At 32.2% G+C, this 24,855-nt stretch overlaps 1 protein-coding gene across 2 annotated transcripts; it reads left to right on the forward strand.

Annotated features, from left to right (window-relative positions):
• Nucleotides 1–5,287: 5,287 nt before the first annotated feature.
• Nucleotides 5,288–20,902, forward strand: LOC134685023 (gastrotropin-like). 2 transcript variants are annotated; one of them, XM_063544371.1, is made up of 7 exons: nt 5,288–5,497; nt 7,155–7,330; nt 8,747–8,860; nt 9,163–11,418; nt 14,640–14,815; nt 16,713–16,829; nt 20,726–20,902. In XM_063544371.1, exons 1-4 carry the CDS (start codon nt 5,422–5,424, stop codon nt 9,214–9,216), a joined length of 420 nt encoding a protein of 139 aa, XP_063400441.1. In that variant the 5' UTR covers nt 5,288–5,421; the 3' UTR covers nt 9,217–11,418; nt 14,640–14,815; nt 16,713–16,829; nt 20,726–20,902. The 2 variants fall into 2 exon arrangements, with proteins under 2 accessions (XP_063400441.1, XP_063400439.1); XM_063544369.1 differs by lacking the exons at nt 5,288–5,497; nt 7,155–7,330; nt 8,747–8,860 and having other exon boundaries at nt 11,161–11,418.
• The last annotated feature ends 3,953 nt before the right edge of the window (nt 20,903–24,855 follow it).

The following is a 24,855-nucleotide window of genomic DNA, read 5'->3' on the forward strand; positions in this document are numbered from 1 at the left end:
CCAGACAAAGAAAATATGGCCTTCGTTATCGCCAATTACGCCAAATATAGAAGAGACGAAATCATAAGAAAGGAATATATTAGATGTGTTGCCTATACATACTCGGCAAAAACAGATTTATGAATTGAAAGTATTCCTTTTTTATGGATTTGAATGCTGTACATATATTTTTTATTCGTCATTTTAATATAAACAAAGTGCTTTTATCTTAGGTTTTACGTCTTGATTTTAAGCAGGAGACAACAGTTATACACATGCTATAATTGACAATTCATAACATATGTATAACTGGCTAACGGAAGAGGTCGCATCTTATACCATTTCACCTGTTATTTACCTGTAAAAAAATCTGCGCAGATGAAAAAAAAAATCGGCGCAAGTGAAAGAAATAACCGGCACAAATGAAATGCAGATCGGCGCAAATGCAAAACGCCGATTATTTGCAATTGATAATTAAATGTTGCCTCTGGTGTGATTTAATCTGTACGGGGCCAAAAAGTATCTATTGATTAAGACTATTTGGTAATGTTGAAAGCCATTTTCTGCTTTTTTATTCAAGGGTTTTGGAAGAGTGTCGTGTAGCTACATATTACATATATTTCATATCTATCATTGCTAAGGTACAGTATACATGTACTAGTACACATTAATCCATGTATATCTTTTTGAAGTCATAATCCTTGATTTTAATTTAATAAATGCCAATAAACAATGCAGGATATCTTTGATTAAATGTATCGTTGCCTAGATATCTCTAGAACAATGTGCACTGAATTACAGGCTATCGACTTGGGACATGCATATAAAGAGTATATCGGAGTTAAACAAGTTTGTGAACGATCCTTTTTCTCGTGATCTGGGACAATGGTTTAATCTGTACGGGGCCAAAAAGTATCTATTGATTAAGACTATTTGGTAATGTTGAAAGCCATTTTCTGCTTTTTTATTCAAGGGTTTTGGAAGAGTGTCGTGTAGCTACATATTACATATATTTCATATCTATCATTGCTAAGGTACAGTATACATGTACTAGTACACATTAATCCATGTATATCTTTTTGAAGTCATAATCCTTGATTTTAATTTAATAAATGCCAATAAACAATGCAGGATATCTTTGATTAAATGTATCGTTGCCTAGATATCTCTAGAACAATGTGCACTGAATTACAGGCTATCGACTTGGGACATGCATATAAAGAGTATATCGGAGTTAAACAAGTTTGTGAACGATCCTTTTTCTCGTGATCTGGGACAATGGTGTAATTGTATATAAAGCATACTAACTATGTTCTTGTATTTTTTTTTATGGTAAAAACAAATGAACCAATGTAGTAGATTCCACTTTTTGTAAGAACTGAATCATTTTTGATCAGTAAATCAATAAGGAATATCATTTGTCCTCTTTTTTAGACTCTATAATACAAAATTATACTAATATTTATTATAACATATTCCTCACAAAATATGAGACGGTAGTATAACGTTAAAGCAATACAACATATCAATATGTAACCAATATAAGATCGTGCAAAAAGAATGTAAAACATAATACTTTTGTTTAAACGGCTCCCAGGGTTCGCTAGTCAGCTTTCATGGTCACCAATCTTATATACTTCTTTACTATCAACAGGATACGTGATCTCTATTGTTACAATTATACATAGGGCTTCAATACTGCAGATATCAATGTAAACAATATGCACGTGTTTATTTACTGGTAACATTCCCAAGTTCTGTCTCTGTGATATGGAACACAGAGAGCATAACTGGGAACCAGTATGTAAACAAAATTAATTTTCTATGAATATTCAAGATCTCCCCAAAAGAGGCGTGTTTTGAGAATCAGCTATATTTACAAGTGCAACCTATACAGACATTTATTCAAATAGAAAACTCTCTAAAATCAGTTTTTCACACATAAATACTCATTTATCAGAATTACAGTCTTAAAAAAATCACTGCGTATACTCTAAGTTTTTCTTTACTATACATTTTAAACCCCCTCCCCTGTTTCATTTTTTTTTTAAAGAATTTGAAAACAAGACTAACTTATAATTGCCAGCTTACCCTAATTGCATATTTTCTCATAAAAAAATGCCTAGAACCTGTTAAAAACTGTTTTGATTTGTTAACATATTGAAAGCATATCAGAATACTATAAATGTAATGTTTAGCAGTCAATCATTACAACATTCAAGATTATATATAGTATCAAATCCAGCCTCTATTTCCAGACCACATCTTACTGTATGCATATTTGTCAATTAAAGAAAACATTTTCTGCCTCAAATGGTCAATTTAGAATTCTTGTCACAACAGTATCATCTGTAACCATATATCTGACACAATTTAGCTACATGTACTATATATACTAGAAGTGTTAAAACAAAGCCATATTTGCAATTATAGTTGTATGTATGCAGATACCAGTCTGAGATATAAATTCACTTAAAATGTTGTAGAGATGACTGCTAACATCTGATTTTTGCATAACTTCCAAGCAAAGTTATTGTTTTCTATATCAAGAACTTTAAAATCATAAAGTCATAGCATTAATAAGTTAAATTATTTGTTTTATGACCCAGGGGGTAGGCAATTTTCTATGGTTTTTACCCCTGGGGCCTCACATTTCCTAAATCATTCTGCTGTTTCTAGCAATTTGGAATATTTAGTACATATTCAGGATACAACACACTATTGTAACTTTTCTTGAGGTATTTTGTTTTTTCTAGCTTGTATTTATTATGCCGTGGTGACAAAAAAACAGATTTATGTGTTGCGGCTTACTTTCGGGTTATCGAAAGGACACAAATATACCCATAGATAATATTCAGGAAGGATCAATGAGTGTTATTGACTGTGAAGAGTACATATAAGCACTTCTTAATAATTTAACTGACACATATGCAAATATTATGAATTCATTTTGTATCCAGGACTTTAAGTAAACTATGCATACTGTAAAGTGTGAATTTATGCTGAGTCATCATATTTAAGGCCCAGGATTCTATCAATCTTGATTAAATATTTATAAAACTTCATATTTGAGTTAATTTCTTTAAAATCTTTGAAATAAATTCTGAATATTCCCCTTTTTCACCCTATCTATGTGTTTGCTATCATCCTCCCAACACATATTAACAAACTTAAAAAGGACCGAACTGATAAAGCAATTAATTTAAGCGCCAGACATACCCCTTCTATGATCGAGTTTTACGTTATGCAAGCAAATAACTTATTATTGTGCGGATTATGTCGTCGGAGTGCCAGTGATACCAAGAGAGCAATTTCACTTTTAGATTAGAATCGTTATTGAATAAATAGTACATGTACGCTAAACATCAACATATAAAAAAGAAGATGTGGTATGATTGCCAATGAGACAACTATCCACAAAAGGCCAAAATGACACAAACATTAACAACTATAGGTCACCCTACGGCATTCAACAATGAGCAAAGCCCATACCGCATAGTCAGCTATAAAAGGCCCCGATAAGACAATGTAAAACAATTCAAACGAGATTATTTATGTAAAACAAAAACTAGAGACTCTTAAGAGCCTGTATCGCTCACCTGATTCTACTTGGGTTTTTGAAATCATATAATAACATATAAAATTTGGCTAAAAGTAATAAATACAACCTCATACAGAGGGAAATTCAGGCTACGTTGGATTTCATTCAAAAGGCCCGCACTGGCGGACATCTTGTATGATGGATTGGCTACACAGTAACAACACTTGGTCATGATCAGCACCTCATAAGGAACATTCATGCAATGTTTGGTTTCATTCCATTCCATGGTTCTCTTAAAGAAGACATTCATATATATTTCCCATAGGGTTCTAAGTTAAACGAAGTCCCCCGCTGCCGGCCATCATGGATGATGGATTGGCTACAAAGTAACAACACTTGGTCAGCATCTCATAAGGAACATTCATGCCATGTTTGGTTTTATTCCATTCAGTGGTTCTCTAAAAGAAGTCATTTGTATGCATTTCCCATAGGGTCCTATGTTAAACTAAGTCACCTGCTGGCGGCCATCTTGGATGATGGATCGGCTACAAAGTAACAACACTTGGTCAGCACCTCATAAGGAACATTCATGCCATGTTTGGTTTCATTCCATTCAGTGGTTCTCTAAAAGAAGTCATTTGTATGCATTTCCCATAGGGTCCTATGTTAAACTAAGTCCCCCGCTGGTGGCCATCTTGGATGATGGATCCGCTATAAAGTACCAACACTTGGTCAGCACCTCATAAAGAACATTCATGCCATGTTTAGTGTCATTCCATTCTGTGGTTCTCTAAAAGAAGTCATTTGTATGCATTTCCCTTAGGGTCCTATGTTAAACTTAGTCCATCGCTGGGGGCCATCTTGGATAATGGATCGGCTACAAAGTAACAACACTTGGTCAGCACCTCATAAGGAACATTCATGCCATGTTCGGTTTCATTCCATTCAGTGGTTCTCTAAAAGAAGTCATTTGTATGCATTTCCTGTAGGGTCCTATGTTAAACTAAGCCCCCCACTGGCGGCCAACTTGGATAATGGATCGGCAACAAAGTAACAACACTTGGTCAGCACCTCATAAGGAACATTCATGCCATGTTTGGTTTTATTCCATTCAGTGGTTCTCTAAGAGAAGTCTTTTGTATGCATTTCCCATAGGGTCCTATGTTAAACTAAGTCCCCCGCTTGCGGCCATCTTGGACGATGGATCGGCTCCAAAGTAACAACACTTGATCAGCACCTCATAAGGAACATTCATACCAAGTTTGGTTTCATTCTATTCAGTGGTTCTCTACGACAACTACTGAATTACAGGCTCCTGACTTGGGACAGGCACATACATAAATAATGTGGCGGGGTTAAACATGTTAGCGGGATCCCAACCCTCCCCTAAACTTGGACAGTGGTATAACAGTACAACATAAGAACGAACTATAACAATCAGTTGAAAAAGGCTTAACTCATCAGATAGACAAAAAAAAACAAGTGGACGTGACCGGGTATTTATTCATTCCGACACAAAAAGACACAATGAACAGATCTGACAGCTAATTCAAAGCCACTAACAACTAATAAAAACATCATGCCTTTAAGATTAAACACTAAACAGTCGGCTATGGAACGATCATGCAATCAAGCAGTTCTAAAAAAAAGTTCTGACATATACAAAAAAGATGGATAAAAAATATACACAAACGATTAATCAAGTTTTTAAAATGTCATGTGTTGGATACTTAAAAATAATCAAGTATTGTGACTCAGATACGTGTATATCATGTATAATTATATGTGTCCGAACTCATGTATTCATACATGTGCAAATATATCAATATTTACCATGAAATCATGTAGGGTAAACTGACTACACATAAATCTGCTGCAGATATTCTCAAGAAATAACAAATATGTCTAATTTTCTGGGAAAATGGAAAGGAGATGGAAGTTCGTTCGTAAATTTTGAAGCATTCGCCAAGGCGTCAGGTAAATTTTATTTTAACTACCACTTGACTATTTAACGATTTTAAGTAAACACACATCTATACATTGATTACTATTCAAATAAAGATGTATATTATAACATGTGTAAACTTATAAAACTAAGCGCCATAGCGAAATCACTTTTTGTGATAAATGTTATTTCTGATTACTTAAAACTATTGCATTTTCTGCTAGGCTGTTATATAGCATGTAATTTAAAAAGTATATATTAACAGACTTTAGAAACGTTCGTAACACGTGCTAGATTATTATTTTAAATTCTTATTTTTAAATATTATGCAATTTTTGTTAAAGAAATGTATGAAAATGAATTTCTTTCCTTACTTCAGTGTCTTAAAAATGTTTACAGTTTGAAGTTTAAGTAAATACGTTAATTTTACGTTCAAATAATGCAGTATGCACTGATATTCTGTTATCCCCCTTCACCGTCGAATACACTGATTGACTGTAACCAACAAAAAGGTGATTACAGAAAGGTCGACCAATTGGGTTTGACATGTTTTGATGTAACTACTGTTATTACTAGCCAGTCAACTCTGAGGTTGTGAGTTCGAACCCTGCTCGTGCGGGTACACTTGATTCCAATCTTAATAGATTAGGATTGTCGGTTTCCCTATATATATCGAAGGTTGTATCCTCCCGTCATTTCGGCTTCAACCACCAAAAATAGAAACTGGCCGCCGCGAAATAGTCAAAAAAGGGATGTTTAAAAGTGGCGTTAAAACTAATCAAATCAAATAAAAATTAAGATTTATTTTTGATTGATTTTGGGTTATGAATGATTGGGGCAAATATGACATGGTTTGATCTCAGCGGTCTGATCAATCTGTTGTCGGGGAGCGTTTTATGTTCATGATGCCTTGAGTTAATTTGATATCACTAGTAGATAGTAGAGCACATCATGAAATCATTCAAGTATCTCTTAAAACCAAGAACAGTTACAAATATCTGAGAGGAGATCGGCAGCTTTTGCATAATTATAGATAAATAACACGATATTTCATTGAAATCATGCACATGAATAGACGAGGGTAAGCTTTAATTTTAGAACGAATACATACTTAAAAATACGCTGTTAGATTTAAATCATTATGATATAGGAATACTAGAAGGATATGTCAGACTACTTTATGGACTTTGCTGAATAATATGCGAAACAAATCAATTTGTCGAAAAGGTAATAAGAAAAGTAACATTGTTATTTCTTACTTAAAAGAGATCTGCCTTGAACCATACCTTTAAACCGAAATCGGAGATATCGGAGAAAAATAAATATGTAAGTTAATGGTGTGTTGCATAATCTTAGGAATAGTTATGACGAATAATATGAATGAAGAAGTATTGTAGATGAAGGGATTTATTAGGAAAATTATACCCCATGCTGCACGAAATATTCAAAAGCAAAAAAGGTGAATAGTATACTGAAATTTTGTAAAGAAAAATTTGTTTAATTTGTTTTAAATTTGTATCGAGGAGAAAAAAAACGTGAAAGTACATTGTATGTTGAAAATGTAACAATGACTTATCTTTTCTGCAATGTTTACAAGATCTTCAAAATAAATAAAAGATCTTCAATAATAGAATACCGTCATCAACTATTTACTTTTATTTTTGACATCATTTCTTTTTCCATTTTCAGGTCTACCTGACGAAGTATACGAACAACTAAAACAAGGCACGTATTCTTTAGAATTTAGTAGGAATGGTGATACCTGGTCGTATGAAGTTGTATCATCTATTTTACCAACAAAGACATACACGTTTCAGCCTGGAATAGAAGTTTCCACTACAGATCTGTTTGGAAAAGCCTCAAAGGTCAGTTAAAATATACTTCTTCCAACAAAATCGAAAAACTTCAATATGTGTTCTTTAACAAATCAAAAAAAGACTACTTTGTGTGCTAACATGAATTGTCATTGATATGGTTATATTTATAAATTTACTGTTTACAAAATGTTGAATTATTTTAAATGCTAACTCTTTCTACCTCAGGCATAGATTACCTTAGCTGTATTTGGCAACACTTTTAGGAATTTTGGTCCTCAAAGCTCTTCAACTTCGTACTTTATTTGGCCTTTTATTTTTTTTTGGATTCGAGCGTCACTGGTGAGTCTTTTGGTAACTTTGACGATAATGGTTTTAATGATGAGGTATATTGGTGTTTAACATCCAGTTAAATATATATATATATATATAATTTAATAAAAATATGAACTCCACTATGAACCTGACCGCCACCCTGTATGGCTGTGCTCAACTTTAAACATATAAGTTCATAAATTAATTTGCCGAGAGATGACATAATCACCATACACAGCATATTTTCCAATAATATAGAAAAGGGGGAGGGGGAACATATTTGGCAGCAAACTAATTAAGTTTTATACTTCTTTCTGTAAGAAGAATTGACCTGGTAATGTTAATGAATATAACTAAGGAAACGTATTTCGGAAATAAATAACGTGAAACATGCTATATGATATGACGGGTTCCACACTTGGAGATGGATCTGAATACCATTTCGAAGTATCTGATTTGGTTTTATATAAAAAAGAAGAAGTGGTATGATTGCCAATGAGACAACTATCCACAAAAGACCAAAATGACACAAACATTAATTATAGGTCACCGTACGGCCTTCAACAATGAGCAACGCCCATACGACATATAGTCAGCTATAAAAGGCCCCGATAAGACAATGTAAAACAATTCAAACGAGAATACTAACGGCCTTATTTATAGATACATAAATAATGTGGCGGAGTTAAACATGTTAGCGGGATCACAACCCTCTCCTAACCTGGGACAATGGTATAACAGTACAACATAAGAACATTTGTAGGGTTCGTGTAGCTCATATGTACGTCTTTATTTTCTGTTTTGTGTATGGTTGTTTGTATTTTGTATTTTGGATCGTTTTCTATTTTGCTATTGCGTTGTTAGTTTATTTTCGACTTATGAATTTAAATGCCCCTTTTAAATCGCCTCTATTGTGATAAATTTCGAATGCATATATGTATATTATTTTTTACTCATTTGAGATAAATTGTACCAAAAATCTGTCAGTGGTATATAAATTTAAGTGTCAGTCCAAATTTTTATGTCGATCTATTGCCAGTAAAACTCTTCGTGAAGCTGATCATGTACATGTATATTGTAAGTTTTCATGTATTTAGTATATCAGCCACATGTTCGATTAAATGATTAGTTTGTAATCTTTACATTTTCTAGTTCACTGCTGTGTTTGACTCAGACAGTAAAATGACCTTGCAAGAACAGGCTGAGATGATGGACTGGAAGAACATTACAGTAACCAGGGAGATAAAAGAGGATGTGATGCTGATGGTTCGTCAATAATAGCTATAGTCGAATTACAAACTGATTCGGACACATATAATCTATAAAGTGCTATTTTAATTTTGTAATGGGTTGTTTGGATTTGGAATGGAGGGTTATTTTATTAATACTTGTACATTTTTTCTAATGGTATCATTGATGTTATTCTGCTAACAGGCTTAATCTTTGCAGAACATGACATACACATTATAATTCTAGCATTTACCTTGACCAGTAAATTAAAATTCAGAAGAATAAATGCATTAAATTGAATGAGAAATATATTACAAAGGTGCCTTTTTTAATTGCAGGATGTAGAACTGGAAAACGGAGTAAAGATGTCACAAGAATTCACACGATGCTAGCATTTATATACAAAGAACAAACCTAAGATTCAGAGACTTGATTGTTGTAAAGTTTTAGAGAGGAAGTTTATGTTGATACACAGATTGATTGACGGACAAAGAAGAAATCAATTGCTATACTAGTATTTTTCAAACTGCAAGCTATCATATCAAACGTTTCTGTCAAATTTTTTTTTTCATTCTTAATTTTTAATGCTGATATAGTAACACAAATTTTAATGATTCTTTGGTATATGTATTCCTTTTAAGTTTATATCGTGCTCATCTTTACTGGAAATATAACTTCAGATGACACTTGACGTATTTAAATGACTTCATTCCATAAACGATCAGAGGATAGGGCATAAATAACTGGTGAAGGTTAACCTGTACGATGTGTCAGTGGTCTCAAATCTCTGGCGACACGTTTTCGTAGTATATCTTTTAAGTAAGTAGTTGTCTGATTTGTATATTTAAGTGATCGTGTTATTTTCCTGATAGCTTAAAGTAACAGTAGTATACCGCTATTCAAAAGTCGAAAGATCGATTGAGAGAAAATAATGCTGGGCACCAAACTAAAACCGAAGGAAACACATGAACTATATGAGGAAACAAACGGCACAATCGAAATCTGAATTTCAACAAACGCCAACATACATAGTGTGAAGTCGTCTTTCTGTGTTAATATTGATGAAAAGATCTTTAGTTTAAACATATTTATTTCTAGTGGATTGGGAAACAAGTTTAACAACTTATATTAATCCCTTTCCACTTTGCGGGTGCGAGTGCTGCCTTGTAGCGGCATTAGCCTTCTCTTTTTCGAAATCTACTAGGGTGACTTTAACGTGCAAGAGATATGGCTCTCTCTTAACACAGGTCAGCAATTTATAGTCCCCTTCCGACGGACAATCATCGTTTCCTCAAGACCTTACTCGCAAATGGTGTCAAGGGAGAGCCGAAAATTGAGTTGCTGAAATTCTCATCTCAAGACGGGAATCGAACCAGGAACCTTTGTGTTAGTAGTCCGATGCACTAACCACTATTTCACGACTCTCTTCCAGTCCGTCTTTGGTATCAGTAGTATCCTTAGTTACACATTCATTAAGTCAAATGAGATTCCGACTGAAATACGGGTTATTTAGTGATAGGACATAACATTAAAAAAAATTGCAAGGTGTATTGTAAATATGACTATAGCAGAATACGCATATATGGTCTTCACCTTCTTACTTTATTTGGACTTTATACTTTTTTCTATTCGAGCTAAATGCAATCCTGGTACCTATAATGAGTTCATTTACCTGTGGTTTCCCGGTTTCCATTCTTTCAAAGACCATGCTGTTACAACAGTTTTGTTTCAATCTCCTTGATTTGTATTTTTCCTTCTATTTACGATATTTGAAAATTGTATATCAATCCAGCATCAATTACATTTAGCGTATAAAAGTCCATAACACATGAAAACATCAAACTATTGACGTTTCCTTACCCAACGAAACGTCTAAGAAATAACTGTCATATCCCTGACTCAATACGACAAAAATGAAACATGCAGTTGAAACCTGCTTTTCTAGCTAGCAAAACCTGCCACTAGTATGATGGTTGTTGATATTTAAGTTATGTTAGCAAAATTAATTTAGACGCTAAAAATGTATTTATTAACATATGTCACTGATGTACAACACAACAGACTAAAACAATTATACGTCAATTAAATCTATTAAAGACGCCAACAAAACAATAGATGATAGTACAGTAAAGTAACATGATACATTCAAATACTTTCCAAATAAGGTACACATTAATTAAAATAAAAATACAAGGGTATGCAAAATGAAACTAAAATCATAATAAACAACTCAAAAAACGCGTTACAATATCTCCGACCTTACCGGCTTACATTACACATGTTACAGAACATTTTATATTTTTAGTTTTATATTTTACACGACATGTAGTTTTAATCCGCGATCATATCTATTTTTACAATTAGTCTGTCAATTCATAAATTTGCACACAATTTATAGTTTAACATGAATCTCAAGTATGTGTATAACTTGTAATCATCAACAACACAAGCACCACGTAGACAGGTTAAGGTCATATTATTGTATTTTGTATTGACATCGGGTTTTTTAAACATCAACATGGCGAAATTTATTGGAAAATGGAAAGGTGAAAGTAGTGCATTCAAAAATTACGATAATTTTTCAAAGGCATCAGGTAAGTTTTATTCTTTAAGTTATTTCATACCATGCATTTGAAATTTAAGATACACTTAAATCAGGGTCTTTAACTTAAAGTTGATAAAGATACACACACACACACACCAGATTTTGGACATGTTGAAATAAAGAATAATAATTAAATGCTTATTGTCATATTGTGAGCCCTACGTACACAACTGCATTGTTTTAATATTCATCTGCATCATATTCAATAATTAAGTACTCATTTAAAAGAGGGACGAAATATACCAAAGCGACAGTCAAACTCATAAATCTAAAATAAACTGACAACGCCATGGCTAAAAATGAAAAAGACAAACAGACAAACAATAGTACACATGACACAACATAGAAAACTAAAGAATAAACAACAACAAAACCGCACCAAAATCTAGGGGTTATCACAGGTGCACCGGATGGGTAAGCAGATCCTGCTCAACATGTGGCATTACGTTATTTGATTACACGAAATTGAAATATAAGATACGCTTAAATAAGGATCTTTAACTTCATACACCATATCTTGAACATGTTGAAATAAACAATAATAACTAAATACTTATTGTCATATTTTAAGCACTACGTAGAGTAAGTAAGTAATTTTTATTGGTTTAAAATCCAAAATTACAGGATTGATACCAAGACAATACAAATTTGTTATACACAAACATACAAACATATATATATTTATCACAACTGCATTGAAGATTTATCACAACTGCATTGTTTTAAAATTCATCTGCATCAAATTTTATCATAGTTATTATTTTGATATGCATATATATATTTTATTTTATGCACTGCCTGTTACTTTCTCATGTTTATTATTACCTGTGTATTACTGACTGTTACTTTCTCATGTTTACTAAAGATATGTGCATTTATGAGTTGAATGGCATTTCTTTGTATTCAAAAGATTTTAATCGAATTGAGAAACATTATTATTAATAATATATTATATCGTGTGAGTCAGTATAGAAGTAGATATGTATATATATATATATATATATATACGAGTCTAAATTGAAAACTACGTTCAAACCTATGACTGCGTTGGATAAAAACCGCAATTTTTATACGTGTGCATGTCAAACAAATTTCGTTGTAGAAGGGTCTAAAAACAGCACATACAACATTTTCCAAAAGACCAAAAGAGTGAAAAAGTATATTTAAACAAAACGCATTTGACTAACAGGTCGAACAACTGATGTTCTTTAACCCTGCTGACTGCCATTGGCGATTGCCAAATAAAATTGATCACAGGTTGTAACAAAATGGATCTTGTTATAAATTTAATACGTCACAGAAAAAAAAAATTGTTAACTTGTGGACAGGATGTGGTGCCACAAACATTCGGTGTCAATATTTCTTTAGTACACCATATCCGGATTTCGACAATAAATGTCTCTTCAGTGATGTTAGGGATCGAAACGGTATTAGGAAGGCCATATAAAAAGCACCCTCATTTTTAGAGAAAGTACCCTAATTTTTAGATTAACTCTTGAATTTTAAGAGTCAATATATAGGATGAACGGATCATATAAACCGGAGGGAAAATATGATACATGCCCAAACAAAAAATATAAACGAGTCTAAATTGAAAACTACGTTCAAACCTATGACTGCGTTGGATAAAAACCGCAATTTTTATACGTGTGCATGTCAAACAAATTTCGTTGTAGAAGGGTCTAAAAACAGCACATACAACATTTTCCAAAAGACCAAAAGAGTGAAAAAGTATATTTAAACAAAACGCATTTGACTAACAGGTCGAACAACTGATGTTCTTTAACCCTGCTGACTGCCATTGGCGATTGCCAAATAAAATTGATCACAGGTTGTAACAAAATGGATCTTATTATAAATTTAATACGTCACAGAAAAAAAAAATTGTTAACTTGTGGACAGGATGTTGTGCCACAAACATTCGGTGTCAATATTTCTTAAGTACACCATATCCGGATTTCGACAATAAATGTCTCTTCAGTGATGTTAGGGATCGAAACGGTATTAATATATATCAAGTTGGTTGTACTCTTAATTATATGTATATATCAAGTTTGTTGTACTCTTATATGTATCATATGTAATATGTAATTATGTGTTTTATGAAAACAAAGGCTATTATATAGATTTACAGTCAATGTTAAAAACCATTAGATGCCCACGTAATTATACTGCCTGGTATCTATGATGAGTTTATTTACAACCACCGGGTCGATGCCACTGCTGGTGGAGATTTATTTTCCCGAGGGTATCACAAGCCCAGTAGTCAGCACTTTTTGTGCTGACATGAATTGTCATTGATATTGTTATATTTATAAATTTACTGTTTACAAAAGTTTTGATTTTTTTTAAATACGAAGGCTTTTCTACCTCAGGCATAGCTTACCTTAGATGTATTTGGCAAAGCTTTTAGGAATTTTGGTCCTCAATGCTCTTCAACTTCGTACTTTATTTGGTCTTTTAAACTTTTTTGGATTCGAGCGTCACTGATGAGTCTTTTGTAGACAAAACGCGCGTCTGGCGTATTCTAAATTTAGTCCTGGTATCTATGATGAGTTTATTTACAACATTTTAACATCCTGTATTTAATAAAGACATAAAGGATAACTCTTCTTATGGTTTCATAAAATACGAATACTGTTCAAATAGATAAAGGAAGATGTGGTGTGAGTGCCAATGAGACAACTCTCCATCCAAATAACAATTTATAAAAGTAAACCATTATAGGTCATTATATTGAACATGTGTATATGACAACGATTGGTCCCGACATGACTCTCATGCATTCATCCTTAGATATAGGAAGATGTGGTGTGAGTGCCAATGAGACAACTCTCCATCCAAATAACAATTTAAAAAGTAAACCATTATAGGTTAATGTACGGCCTTCAACACGGAGCCTTGGCTCACACCGAACAACAAGTTACAAAGGGCTCCAAAATTACTAGTGTAAAACCATTCAAAGTTCACTTAAATAACTTTATTATCACGGTCATTAGTATATAAGGAATACCACTTCCAAACTCTGAGCCCGGACAAACGGACGGACGAGCAGACGAACGGACAGACGAAAGAACAGACGAACGGACGCAAGTATACTTGAACGCTCTTTTACGATATCGTTATTTACTATTGTATGAAATCGTTATTCATCAATTAAATCATGTTATTCATTATTTAAATATAAATATTCATTATTTATAATTACAGGCATGCCTGATGAAATGATTGAAAAATTAAGAAATTCTACAATTTATGTTGAATTCAAGCAGAATGGTGATGTTTGGACATTGGACTTCGGTAGTAATGTTGGACCAGACAAATCATATAAGTTCAAGTCAGGAGAAGAAGTTACAACAACTGACCCTTGGGGAAAAGGATTGAAGGTAACACATACAAATTTAAGACATAGCATATAGTTTGATATATAAAGGCAACAGAAGTATACCGCTGTTCAAAACTCCTAAATTGATTGAAGAAAAAAACAAATCCGGGTTACAAACTTAAACTGAGGAACACGCATCAAAAATATAAAAGGAAAACAACGACACAACTTTTGAATTTACTACGAATTAATGGTTAAGAATCTTAAAATTAAAAAAAATTATTACAACAATGATTATTCAATTTACCGATTACACATATGTTGGTAAATAAAACAAAAGTTAAGCAGTAAACTATTTTTGTCGTCACGTGTACCATGTTTTTCTTTAAAAATTCTGAAAGAAAGTGAAATATTACAGTTTTAATATTTGTATGCACCATACTGTACAGTACATACAGTATACGTTGTTACTATTTCAAAAAGACTAATAACACTAATTACTTTCTTATTGATAAAGCAAATACTTATAGGATAGAGTGTTGTATGTATACCTATATGCTTATTTTTCAATGTTTCTATGATGAATCTAGTGTTCTATTGTTGGTCTTTTTCTTATTTAGCCATTGCAATTTCGACTTATTATGTTAGATGATTATTATTGTTTATTGTTTTGGCTTATTTTGGATATGTAAAAGAGATATACAAAATTGTCTGTTTATCATATGTTCTAGATAAAACTAATCATTCGACAGGTATATTTGTTATTGATGCATACAATATTTAAATTAGTAGTACGTTGAACAATTCTTCCCTTTCTTTTTGAAGTATAAAAAACAACCTCACTTTAATAATGCATCAAAATGTAAAGTGAAGTATCTCACATTGATTATTAAATTAAGTCAAGCAATAATTTCCGGTATTTTGTTTTAATTGCATTTCCTTCCACTTTAGAAAAATTATATATTTGTAATTGTCTGTCTGTTCGTTTTGATGTAGCTATATTTGTAATTGTCTGTCTGTTCGTTTTGATGTAGCTATTTTTAATAAGATGAGTAAGGATGTTCACGTGTTGCAAATGTTTGGTTTAAATTAACAAAAAGTAAATAACTTATATGTCTTGTTTAGATAACGTATAGTCTTGTAGGCAATATACTTTATGATATATTTAAATAAATAAATAAATTCCGAAGGTAGGGTGAAGAATCTTTGTATCACGCCTCACCTTTAGAGTGCAAATCAATCCTAACTTAAAAGTGTATCTAAATATTCAAAGAAGTTTTCAAACTCAAAAGAAAAGGTTTCAAATATAATCTATAAATAAACTCATCGCAGATACCAGGATAAAATTGTATTTCTGTGATACTGATCAGTGATGCTCGAATCATAAAAATAAAAGGCTAAATAAGTTCAAAGTTCAAATGCATCGAGGAACAAAAATTCTAAAAATAAGGGGAAATACTGCTTAAGTATTCTCTTTCAGAAGGAAAAGGGCTTAAAACAAAATTGACCTGTCTTCAAGAACCTATGAATTTTGATCCCCTTCATGAATTTCTCCAGTCATAAAATATTTAGCAAAATTTCATCCTCCAACAGTTAGGATAAAAACATGTACTATCAACAACTCTCCAACATGTCTAAATGCCCATGATTTCGTAGGTGTGTTCTAGTTAGTTTAATGTAAATAAACTCATCATAAATATCAGGAAGAAGTTTTGTATTTACATTTTAGTGACGCTAAAATCCCCAAAAAGTTCAAAGTACGCAGTTGAAGAGCATTGAGGACCAAAATTCTTAAAGTTTTGCCAAATACAGCTAAAGTAATCTATTCCTCAGATATAAAAGCCTTAGTATTTCAAAAAATCAAAAAATTTGTAAATAGTAAATTCATAAATATGACAATGTCAATGATTGTTCATGTTTAACATTTCTTATGGTTTAATTTTAATTTTAAATTCTAGTTTACATTTACAATTGATTCGGATGAAAAGATTACTCAAGTAGAACAGTCGGAATCGATGGGTTGGAAAACGTTTACTGTCAATAAAGAAATGCAGGGAGACGACAAGTTTTCTGAGGTAAATAAATCTTACTACTAAATTACATGGACATATGGAAAAAAACACATTAACAAAAATGCAGCTGTATTATATCACTCCAAGCAATGTTTGATGAAAAGTATGTGTGTCATGATTTTTATACAACAGACAAGCTTTCCAAAATAAATAATGTTTTCTTATACTAGAAAAGCATGCAATATGTAAATAAAAATACTCAAATCAATGACGATTCTGAAAAATCCTGATCGAAATACAACAAACAGTTGGATTTTTTCAAATGTGAGATTATGATCAGATAATCATACATCTGTATTATAAAATATATATGAAATTTCGTTGTTAACTGAGACAAGGGGTACAATCAAAATCACGTGATGGATATACACACACCGGAAGTTACAGTCGAACTCGCCGCTTGAAAGTTTAGTAGTTGCATTTTCTTGTTTATATCAATTAAAGTTTGATTAATAAGTTGGCACACCGAATGTCGGATAGTATGTAGTTTTAAAATACACAATTGTTTTTGCTAGTAGGCGTGCAGTTATTGCAAACACTTCGACACAGTTCCAAATTTTCGACGGATAACACACACATTCAATATTTTTTCAACGGATAACCACACACTTTGAATATTTTTAATCAAAATTTCATAAAATTGTTTTCTTTATGATTTGTTTGGCAAATTAAATGCTTGGCTCAATTCAACACCGCTACTATTGATCTATACAAAAATTTTTTTTACGATAAAATCTCGGTTAATTGTCGAAAATCCAATTTTCAAAAATGATACCACACACACCGAAAAAAACAACGGATAACACACACACATTATTTAAGCTAATCGCAAAGAACGTAAAAACAAACAATCATCATGGCATGCAGTTCGTACTAAGTGGTTGTCTTCATGAGTTTATAGTCTAAACCATTCATTATTTAAGTTTATCTCGTATAAATAATGAAATTTTGGCTAGTATTTGCGGCAACATTTGTGCGACTTGTGATTGGATCATGCTATGCTTTTACGTATTCTGTAAAATGTTTTTTTTTTTTATTTTAGGACATACAATGACCAGAAAAAAATCAAAGCTGTATGTTAATTAAGGAATGTATCTCCCTCGTGCAAAGCTCTGATTTCTTTCATGGATTTGGCTATACTTTTTGGACCTTTTGGATTATAGCTCTTCATCTTTTATATAAGCTTTGGATTTCAAATATTTTGGCCACGAGCATCACTGAAGATACATGTATTGTCGAAATGCGCATCTGGTGCAAGAAAATTAGTACCGTTAATTTTATTTACTACCACTGGGTCGATGCCTCTGCTGGTGGACTATTAGTCCCGAGGGTATCACCAGCCCAGTAGCCAGTACTTCGGTACTGGCATGAAAATACGGATTTGTTGTGTTATTAAAATTTGCTGTTACAAAATGATAGAAATTATTACATATTAAGGAATGTATCTCCCTCGTGCAAAGCTCTGATTTCTTTCACGGATTTGGCTATACTTTTTGGACCTTTTGGATTATAGCTCTTCATCTTTTATATAAGCTTTGGATTTCAAATATTTTGGCCACGAGCATAACTGAAGAGACATGTATTGTCGAAATGCGCATCTGGTGCAAGAAAATTAGTACCGTTAATTTTATTTATCAAACCTGTTCGCCCTTCGTTATACAAATGCGTTAAGTCCCTTCAATTAACATTCTATAAACAATCAAGGTAGTGAAAGCTACAAAATGATTAGTCGAACAGAACACCATTCCGAGTTCACTTGTATAAATTTTTAAGACCTCTAACCAGGTTTTGTAAGATACACCACGCGACATATAAGAAAATTAAAGCGATGAGAGATTGCTTTTCAATTAAAATGTTATATAGGTTAAAGCTTATTTTAAATTGTTCTTATGTTTTTAGTATAATGTAGTAAAATACATCATTTGACTTTGCTTGAAACTTTGTACATGCCTTCAGTTTCGGTTTGTGTGTGTGTGTTATCCGTTAAATTAATGGGGTGTGTGTGGTATCATTTGTGAAAATCGGCTATTCTCCTGTCAAACGATCATTTATCGTAATTATTTGATTGATTAAATCAAAATTAAAGATGATGAATTAGAAAATGCATTCTTTTTCCACTAAAAACTCCCATAACATTGACTTTTCAGAAATTTTGTTATAAAAACATATGAGGTGTGTGTGTTATCTGGTGAAATTTTGGAACTGTGTCGAAGTGTTAGCATTAACTGCACGCTTTTCAGCAAGGATACTTGTGTATTTCAAAACAAGATAGTATCCGACATTCGGTGCACTACCTTATTTATTAAATTTTATTGATATAAACAACTAAATACGACTATTTACCTTTCAAGCGGTCTGCTCGACTGTTACTTCCGGTGTGTGTATATCCATCACGTGATTTCGATTGTACCCCTTGTGAGATAATGATATTGTTGATCAATCCAAACACCTGAAATAACACTATTCATATGTCCCGAGGAGTAGATTTGTAAATCGGCACAGCCTCGCTTTCTACCTGTTTCTAAGCATTGTACAAATAACATTGATATTTCGAGACAATGTATGGTTGTTCTATATATATAAATAAAAACAAAAACAAAAATATGTGTTCCCTTTCAGTAATTCATTGTGGTATTTTGTCGGTTCTTACGTAAACAGTGGATTCATAATCGTTGTACATCATCCATGTATTTACAAATCTACTCCGCGTTATATACTGCAACTCTTAAAACTGTTCTAAATGAAGTATTTTGGGTAAAATAAATCATTTCTTAATTTGAAGCGGACGACGTTAAATTTCCGCGAACATGTATGTTTTATTGACGTCATAAATAAAACTCTACGGAAACACATTGTCAACGTCATAACATCACATATGAATATACGGTCAATGCAATTTGACTGCTGAAATAGCACAGCTGCAGTATATAAATAAGTACGTTAGTTTCCTCGTTTGAAAGGTACGGAATTTGATAAGACTGTCATTAAAGTGAGCGGGTTAGTGCTATAGAACCAGGTTTAATCCACCATTTTCTATATTTGAAAATGCCTGTACCAAGTCAGATATATGACAGTTCTTGTCCATTCGTTTTGGATACGTTTTGTTATGTGATTATGGACTTTTCAAATTGATTTTCCTCTAAGTTCAGTATTGTTGTGATTTTACTTTTTGAATTGTTTTATATTGTCATTTCGGGACCTGTTATAGATGACAATGCAGTATGGGCTTTGCTCACTGTTGAAGTATGCACAGTGGCCTATAGTTGTTAATTTCTGTGTCATTTTTGTCTCATTGGCAATCATACCACATCGTCTTTATTACAATAAGATAATAAAAAGTCACGTATATGTCATATTAATGCTTGTGTATTTTTTGAGTTCATTTCGATTTTTTTTCTTATATCAACTTGTGTGTTAGTTCTTTGTGTTTTCTGTAGACTGATAACGTAAATATTAAAAAAAAAAAAAAACTCTTTCTAAAAAAATTGATTTCCTGCATGGAAAGACCTAGACAGCTCTTTTTCAAAACAAATACACAAACATAGAGGAGTTCTGTTGCTCCTGTTTACGCCCGTCACCCAACAAATGGGTAAATATTTATGTTTGAATGGCAATGCTGTGTAAACGTTTATTTTGAAATAACAAATGTTACCACAATTTACTCAAATAATCTACACACTAATTTGATAGGTTTATTTAATAACACTTTATGACAATCTACAATAATTGACAATTTAAAGAAGAAAACAGAAGAATATAAGTTTATTTTTGAAATGCAATTTTGAGTGTATGAGAAATATATATTGTGTAGGTCAGTATGTCCTAAACAGGCTCTTGTTAAAATTTAATTTAAAAAGAGGAAAACAAATGTAGGATTTCTTTTTTATATATTTTCTTAGAGATTAACGCTTGAAGACGGTACTGAAATGACATGCGAGTTTACCAGAATTTCGTAAGCAGATGGAACCAGTTATAGTGTGTCACCAGAGGATAAATGCAATAGACATTTTTAGGAATCCGAAATTCCTTATGTACTATTTGCGTTATTTAACCACTATTAATAAAATTTTAAATTCTTTTGAGTAAATTTATATACACGTTGATACCATATCATTGGGACTAGTCAGGTAATGAAAACAGTAGTTGCCTGACTTGTGCCCAGACGATTTAGAGATATTAACCAAGGACTAAGGACCTATATGATGTCTTGTTTTCACCTTTCTGTATTTTATACGTGATTATTAACAATCTCGTGCGGTTTTGTAACTTGTTATAATACATGTTGACGATTATTTCGAGAGAAGGGCCAGTTTATGGAGGAAATCGTTTTTCAACCGATATATAGAAACGAACCGATAGTTAATTATTATGGAACCCTCAACGGAGTAACATATTGTTATTCTTCATTAATTTTTTTTATATTATTTTTATTTTTATTACGTACATTTTGTCCGCGCGAGTTCTCAGAATTAAAGGAAAGGGGATTGTAGTTACGACGTAAGGAACATATTCGAAATCATTTGTGAAACAGTTATTCCATAACGGTCAACCAACTCATGATGGCGTCCGTAGACAAGCTATGTTGGTGCTGTATACCCAAGGTACAGATTACCTTGGTCGTATTTAGCAAACTTTCCATATTGTTGGTCCGCAAGGCTTTATCAATTTGAATGTTATTCGATTCCTTCAGTTTTTGTTTTCTTGTTTGGATTTGTCTCTACTTAAGGTAGATTCGTGGTATACCGCTATATATATCTTGGGTTGAACAATCTCAGTACACAATCAGTCTAATTATTTGGCAAAAATTTTATAAACAGATGCGCTTTTTTCTGGTTTATCTAACTGAAGAAAACTTGCTGATGTATTGCATTATTCAAAATATTTTAACAAATAAAAAACATTTGTGTTTTAGAATCATTTTTTTTACAAATAGGCCATTTAAGAGGAGTTAACTCTTTTAGTAAAAAAAAAAATGAACGTATAGGTTTTTTTTTTTTTTTATTTTTACTTGTAGCAAAAAAACAAGTTCTGTGACACCGTGTTTCTTTTATATTCTTTAAACATTTCACAAAACCCATCTTCCCTCAATTTATTTCAAAATTCTATCGCTGACTTTTTTTATGCGCATAAAAAGTAAAAACAACAAAAATACTGAACTCCGAGGAAAATTCAAAAAGGAAAGTCCAAAATCAGAAGGCAAAATCAAAAGTCCAAAAACATCAAACGAATGGATAACAACTGTCATATTCCTGACTTGGTACAGGCATTTTCTAATGTAGAAAATGGTGGATTGAACCTGGTTTTATAGCTAGCTAAACCTCTCACTTGCATGACAGTCGCATCAAATTCCATTACATTGTCAACGATGCATGATCAAAACAAACATACTCAAAGAGTAAAAAAAGTTCTTTGTGTTTTCTGAAGACTGATAACGTAAATATTTTTAAAAAAAAATCTTTCTAAAAAAATTGATTTCCTGCATGGAAAGACCTAGACAGCTCTTTTTCAAAACAAATACACAAACAAAGAGGAGTTCTGTTGCTCCTGTTTACGCCCGTCACCCAACAAATGGGTAAATATTTATGTTTGAATGGCAATGCTGTGTAAACGTTTATTTTGAAATAACAAATGTTACCACAATTTACTCAAATAATCTACACACTAATTTGACAGGTTTATTTAATAACACTTTATGACAATCTACAATAATTGATAATTTAAAGAAGAAAAAAGAAGAATATAAGTTATTTGGAAATGCAGTTTTGAGTGTATGAGAAATATATAGTGTGTAGGTCAGTATGTCCGTGTCTGTCATTTGTATTACCGTGACCTACATTTAGGGAGTATAATAAAACAGGCTCTTGTTAAAATTTAATTTAAAAAGAGGAAAACAAATGTAGGATTTCTTTTTTATATATTTTCTTAGAGATTAACGCTTGAAGACGGTACTGAAATGACATGCGAGTTTACCAGAATTTCGTAAGCAGATGGAACCAGTTATAGTGTGTCACCAGGGGATAAATGCAAAAGACATTTTTAGGAATCCGAAATTCCTTATGTACTATTTGCGTTATTTAACCACTATTAATAAAATTTTAAATTCTTTTGAGTAAATTTATATACACGTTGATACCATATCATTGGGACTAGTCAGGTAATGAAAACAGTAATTGCCTAAATTGTGCCCAGACGATTTAGAGATATTAACCAAGGACTAAGGACCTATATGATGTCTTGTTTTCACCTTTCTGTATTTTATACGTGATTATTAACAATCTCGTGCGGTTTTGTAACTTGTTATAATACATATTGACGATTATTTCGAGAGAAGGGCCAGTTTATGGAGGGAATCGTTTTTCAACCGATATATAGAAACGAACCGATAGTTAATTATTATGAAACCCTCAACGGAGTAACATATTGTTATTCTACATTATTTTTTTTCATATTATTTTTATCTTTATTACGCACATTTTGTTCGCGCGAGTTCTCAGAATTAAAGGAAAGGGGATTGTAGTTACGACGTAAGGAACATATTCGAAATCATTTGTGAAACAATTATTCCATAACGGTCAACCAACTTATGATGGCGTCCGTAGACAAGTTATGTTGGTGCTGTATACCCAAGGAACAGATTACCTTAGTCGTATTTAGCAAACTTTCCATATTGTTGGTCCGCAAGGCTTTATCAATTTGAATGTTATTCGATTCCTTCAGTTTTTGTTTTCTTGTTTGGATTTGTCTCTACTTAAAGTAGATTCGTGGTATACCGCTATATATATACTTGGGTTGAACAATCTCAGTACACAATCAGTCTAATTATTTGGCAAAAAAATTTTAAACAGATGCGCTATTTTCTGGTTTATCTAACTGAAGAAAACTTGCTGATGTATTGCATTATTCAAAATATTTTAACAAATAAAAAACATTTGTGTTTTAGAATCATTTTTTTTCACAAACAGGCCATTTAAGGGGAGTTAATTCTTTTAGTAAAAAAAATAAACTGAACGTATAGGTTTTTTTTTTTTTTTAATTTTTACTTGTAGCAAAAAAACAAGTTCTGTGACACCGTGTTTCTTTTATATTCTTTAAACATTTCACAAAACCCATCTTCCCTCAATTTATTTCAAAATTCTATCGCTGACTTTTTTATGCACATAAAAAGTAAAAACAACAAAAATACTGAACTCCGAGGAAAATTCAAAAAGGAAAGTCCAAAATCAGAAGGCAAAATCAAAAGTCCAAAAACATCAAACGAATGGATAACAACTGTCATATTCCTGACTTGGTACAGGCATTTTCTAATGTAGAAAATGGTGGATTGAACCTGGTATTATAGCTAGCTAAACCTTTCACTTGCATGACAGTCGCATCAAATTCCATTACATTGTCAACGATGCATGATCAAAACAAACATACCCAAAGAGTAAAAAAAGTCAAAAATAGGGGTACAGCAGTCAATATTGTGTTATCATCTTAATATCACTATAAAAACAACAAATGTAACGAAGAAGCACTTGTAGGCAAACATCAAATTTAACATACTCATTTAGCTTTTCTTATATGAATTAATGTATCTATGTAAAGTCTACCCGTAAAGGATAGAACATTTTCAGTGCTCGTGTAAAATTGCGCGTTTGAAATTCGTACGGGTAGACATAACAATAATTTTGTCGTTCAAAGTATGACGGCATGCATACATGCAAAGTCACGTAAAGTAGATATAACAAAAAAATGACGTAACAGTTAAAGTAATAATAATAAATAAAATAATGTGTTTTTTCATGATCATTCTAAGCAAATTAAGCTAACTTTCAACAAGTCATAGCGTCAAAAATAGCACGGTGACTCATCCTTTTTATTGTTATTTTGAAAAGCGCATAGTAAAATCTTCATTTTTGCAAGGTTTACGAAGATTCTATCTCAAGAAACATATACCTATAATGAGTTCCAATGAAAACGCAACACTTTTTTTTCAAAAATAAAACTTATATTAGGAATGATAATCTTTCAAATGAAATTTCTTTTT

This window comes from Mytilus trossulus, chromosome 9 (assembly GCF_036588685.1).
Source record: "Mytilus trossulus isolate FHL-02 chromosome 9, PNRI_Mtr1.1.1.hap1, whole genome shotgun sequence".
In the NCBI taxonomy this organism is placed as follows: domain Eukaryota; kingdom Metazoa; phylum Mollusca; class Bivalvia; order Mytilida; family Mytilidae; genus Mytilus; species Mytilus trossulus.

Coding starts and splice junctions, on each gene's coding strand:
- LOC134685023 (XM_063544369.1), top strand. CDS start 11,343: ATGGCGAAATTTATTGGAAAATGGAAAGGTGAAAGTAGTGCATTCAAA. Junction 11,419..14,639: donor TAATTTTTCAAAGGCATCAG/GTAAGTTTTATT, acceptor TTATAATTACAG/GCATGCCTGATGAAATGATT. Junction 16,830..20,725: donor GAGACGACAAGTTTTCTGAG/GTAAATAAATCT, acceptor ATATTTTCTTAG/AGATTAACGCTTGAAGACGG.